General features: G+C 41.7%; 1 protein-coding gene across 1 annotated transcript; it reads right to left on the reverse strand.

Moving 5' to 3' along the window:
- Positions 1–2319: 2319 nt before the first annotated feature.
- Positions 2320–3722, reverse strand: LOC119577888. Its single transcript, XM_037925539.1, has 4 exons — positions 3560–3722; positions 3126–3281; positions 2800–2949; positions 2320–2639 (listed from the first exon to the last, which is right to left on the reverse strand). Exons 1-4 carry the CDS (start codon positions 3621–3623, stop codon positions 2509–2511), a joined length of 501 nt encoding a protein of 166 aa, XP_037781467.1. The 5' UTR covers positions 3624–3722; the 3' UTR covers positions 2320–2508.
- Positions 3723–3833: the final 111 nt, after the last annotated feature.

The following is a 3833-nucleotide window of genomic DNA, read 5'->3' on the forward strand; positions in this document are numbered from 1 at the left end:
TGATCACTTCGGGTGCACACCACCCTCTGCCGCCCCGTCGACGCTGCCGCCAATAAGGGTGGTCGGCAGCTGTGGGCTGCCCGTCCACCTGTGGGGCTTCCTGAGGGCTTTGCCCCACATGCTTCATGTCTCCCGCCTACCGGGGCACAGGTGGGACAAGTAACTCTAATTCCCATCCTGCGCCCCAACATTTGCCCTCCCAGCGGACCCACAGCCCCACGGCTTTCATGCTGGGTGGGAAGGACAGCACCCCTCCCCCCAGCATATCCATTCATTTGGTGTGTTGCTAGAGGGTTTTCTGTGGGAAGGAGGACTGGCAAGGCCCACCTCCCCCGAGCCACCCAATTGCCCCAGGGTGGCTAGGGGGCAGGAGCCAGGGCGCGTCCACACACCGGTGGGCCATAACTCCATACCTCTGGGGCCTCCTGCTGCTCCGAGATCCCCTACAGTTTAGCCTGATGGAGTGGCTGTGACCTGGCAGGGGAGACTTATGCAAACTTCTCCCTTTTTCGCACTAGCTCACCAGTGGTGGCGCTGCAAGCGAGAAGGTATGTAGCATTTAACACTATCTAGGCTACCACAACCATCGCTTCACATCATACTATGTGTGTAAACATATATATAAATAGACATATAAATAACAACCCTCCCTGACCAGGACTCGAACCTAGGTCCTCCGGTATGAACCGGAGGCCAGTGCTAAACCAACCATGGCACACACCCACTAAAAGGAGTGTGCAACTAGGATCTTACTAGCTCCATAGACGTTACCTGTCTACTCATACTTGAGTAATGACAGCGAAATTTTACGCTCATCTCCCGCTTGGGCACTCGGTGGAAATAGATTTAGCAATTCAAATCCTAAGTCAGATGTCCTGAGGTATATTTTATGAAAGATGGAATAATGCGATGCCGCATTGATATCGATAAATAACAACCCTCCCTGACCAGGACTCGAACCTAGGTCACTCCGGGTATGAAACCGGAGGCCAGTGCTAAACCAACCATGCCACACGACCCACTAATAGGAGTGTGCAACTAGGATGTTACTAGCTCCATAGACGTTACCTGTCTACTCATACTTGAGTAATGACAGCGAAATTTTACGCTCACTCCCCGTGGGCACTCGGTGGAAATTGATTTAGCAATTCAACATATGTATAGACATATGTATACATCATATATGTGCATCATACCATCGAATATAATTGAAACCGGTCAAATACATCTCTTCTATTGTGAAGATATGCATTTTCATTCATACTCTTTGTACATATATATATAGATATATATATATAGATATATATATATATATATATATATATATATAATATATATTTATAACATATATATATATGTGTGTGTGTGTATGGTGTGTGCGTGTGTGTGTGTGTGTGTGTATGGTATGTGTGTGTGTGTGTGTGTGTCTATGTGTGTGTGTGTGTGTGTGTGTTTATGTGTGTTTTTGTCTGTACACACAAATATATATACATATATATATACATAGTATATATATATATATATTATATATATATATATATATATATATATATATAATACTATATCATATGATACGTTTTGATCTGTGGTGTTTTATTTGAAGTAAGTTTTGAGCTATTTTTTGACTTGCGTTTTGAGCTTCTTTCTTTTTTAGATTTGAGCTTGTGGGTGGCTTTATTTGAGATTAGTCTTGAGTTATGATGTTTTATTTGACATAATCTTTTTTTTACATGAGTTTTGAGCAGTGTTGATTTAGTTGAGATGATTTTTGAGCTCTGGTATTTTATTTGACATCAGTTTTGAGCTGTGGTGTTTTATTTCAGGTCAGTTTTTTTTGCTGTGGTTGTCTTATTAGAGAAAAAAATTGCTGTGGTGTCAAATATTATGTCTTATTTGAGCTTTTTTTAGATAAGATTTGAGCTGTGGTGTTTTGTTTCAGATAAGTTTTGAGCTGTGGAATTCCATTTGACATAAGTTTTGAGCTTTTCTTTGACATGAGTTTTGAGCTGTGGTGTTTATTTTGAGATGAGTTTTGAGCTGTGTGTGTTTTCATTTGACTTCCTTTTGAGCTGTAGTGTTTTTATTTGAGATAAGTTTTTGAGCTGTAGTGTTTTATATGAGATGAGATTTGAGCTGTGGAATTTATCGATGACGTCATGATATCCAACTTGATTTAGATTACCTTTAATAATCTCTAATCTTCCAGTACCCATGACAGAGATCATAGACCACACCATCACCTTGGTGTATAGCTGCTTCTTAAGAAAAATGGAAAAATTAATAAAGTATGGTACTTAACCTACTTAAGAAATCAAGAAGTGTAGCTATAGTATATTTATTAAGTTTGATAAGAAAGTCACCCAAATACACCTATATACGGAGGGAATCAATTGTATATTATAGCTACAGTCATGTCATCAAAGGAATTTCTATTACATTTTGATGATATACATATATAGCATGGTACAGTTAATATAAATCAGCAGTTGGTTAAGAACGAGCATTTCTTCAAAGCCTCAGGAGAGTCAGCACAAGAGCAGAGAAGAGGAGTCCCAGGGACACAGCATTGGTCGCTGCGCCATCCTTCCCGGGAATAGGGCCAATGACGTTGTTGCCCCCGTCGTCGCCGCCGCCGCCACCTGCAAGAGTAAGCGTTTTGTTCATTTGGTAGAAATGAGTGTCCACAACAGCCGTAACATACGCGTTTGCGTGTGTAGAGACACATTGCGATATCAGAACAAGGAAAATGTGAAATGAGTAGACACCATCATGACCCAGTTTACGGCTGCGTTGACTCACCCGAAAGTGGTTTGTCTCCAGGTCCGACATTGCACTTGGGAGTGTTGCAGTAAGTCTGGTAAATGCGATAAGAAGCGTCTACCGTTTCCGTGGTACTCATTTTGGAGGGACAGTTCTCCTGGCATCCACGAGAGAACGATATCACCTTCCCTAAACAACAAAATACCGTAAATGTAACAGATATATAAATAAAACAATTCCGCTTGATGCATTTATTTGATGAAATTGCACTTTTGCTGCGGTTTTATAGCATTTGGGATTTCCTGTGTCGTAAATTGCACTAATTAGAAAAGGATGAAGTCCAACACAAACGACGTGTAACTTACCGGGTTCCTCGACATACTCCTGGCGAAAGATGGTGCAGCAGCCGCGGTCACCCTTGTCGCAGTCCGTGACGGGACTGCCGTTCAGAACGTTGTCAGGGTCATTCACACAAGTGAGCTCATTCACGGTGCTCACGCAAGTATAACACTGGATATTTCCTATGTATGGATGTCGTGATCAAAAGATTTTTTTTTTTTAAGGGGAAAAGGTATGCTTAAAAAGCGAAGCAAATAATACCGGTTAGGTTTCTATGAAGAGATTAAAAAGTTATATATACACTCTCGTGAAGTTTAAAGTATTAACAAAATAAAATTCCCTTAGCGTTCTGTAAATAAACCTCTAATCATAGCTTGGAATCAGGCAAGCGGTTCCCAAACAAATGCCGCGCCATGCACATAAATTCAAATCAAGACATGTACAGACCGCCTCCCCTCACCTGCTGCGTGGTGCACAGAAGCTGCGAGGGCGCAGGCCAGCAGCAGAAGCTGACGAGGTGCCATTATTAAAGCAGCAGAACAAAGAAGTCACACCAGCAACGCAGAGCCCGGCATCGGTGCTCACTCACTCGTGGCGCTTATCGCGACTGCTTACGGTTTATAACTTATCGTAATCTAATCTTTGAATGTGTCACATACGAATTAAACGTCCTACTATCAGTATTTATCAAATATTTGAACAAAAAAAATGCATAGTTTTTACTTCATATTAAC

The sequence above is a fragment of the Penaeus monodon genome, chromosome 10 (genome assembly GCF_015228065.2).
Source record: "Penaeus monodon isolate SGIC_2016 chromosome 10, NSTDA_Pmon_1, whole genome shotgun sequence".
Classification (NCBI taxonomy): domain Eukaryota; kingdom Metazoa; phylum Arthropoda; class Malacostraca; order Decapoda; family Penaeidae; genus Penaeus; species Penaeus monodon.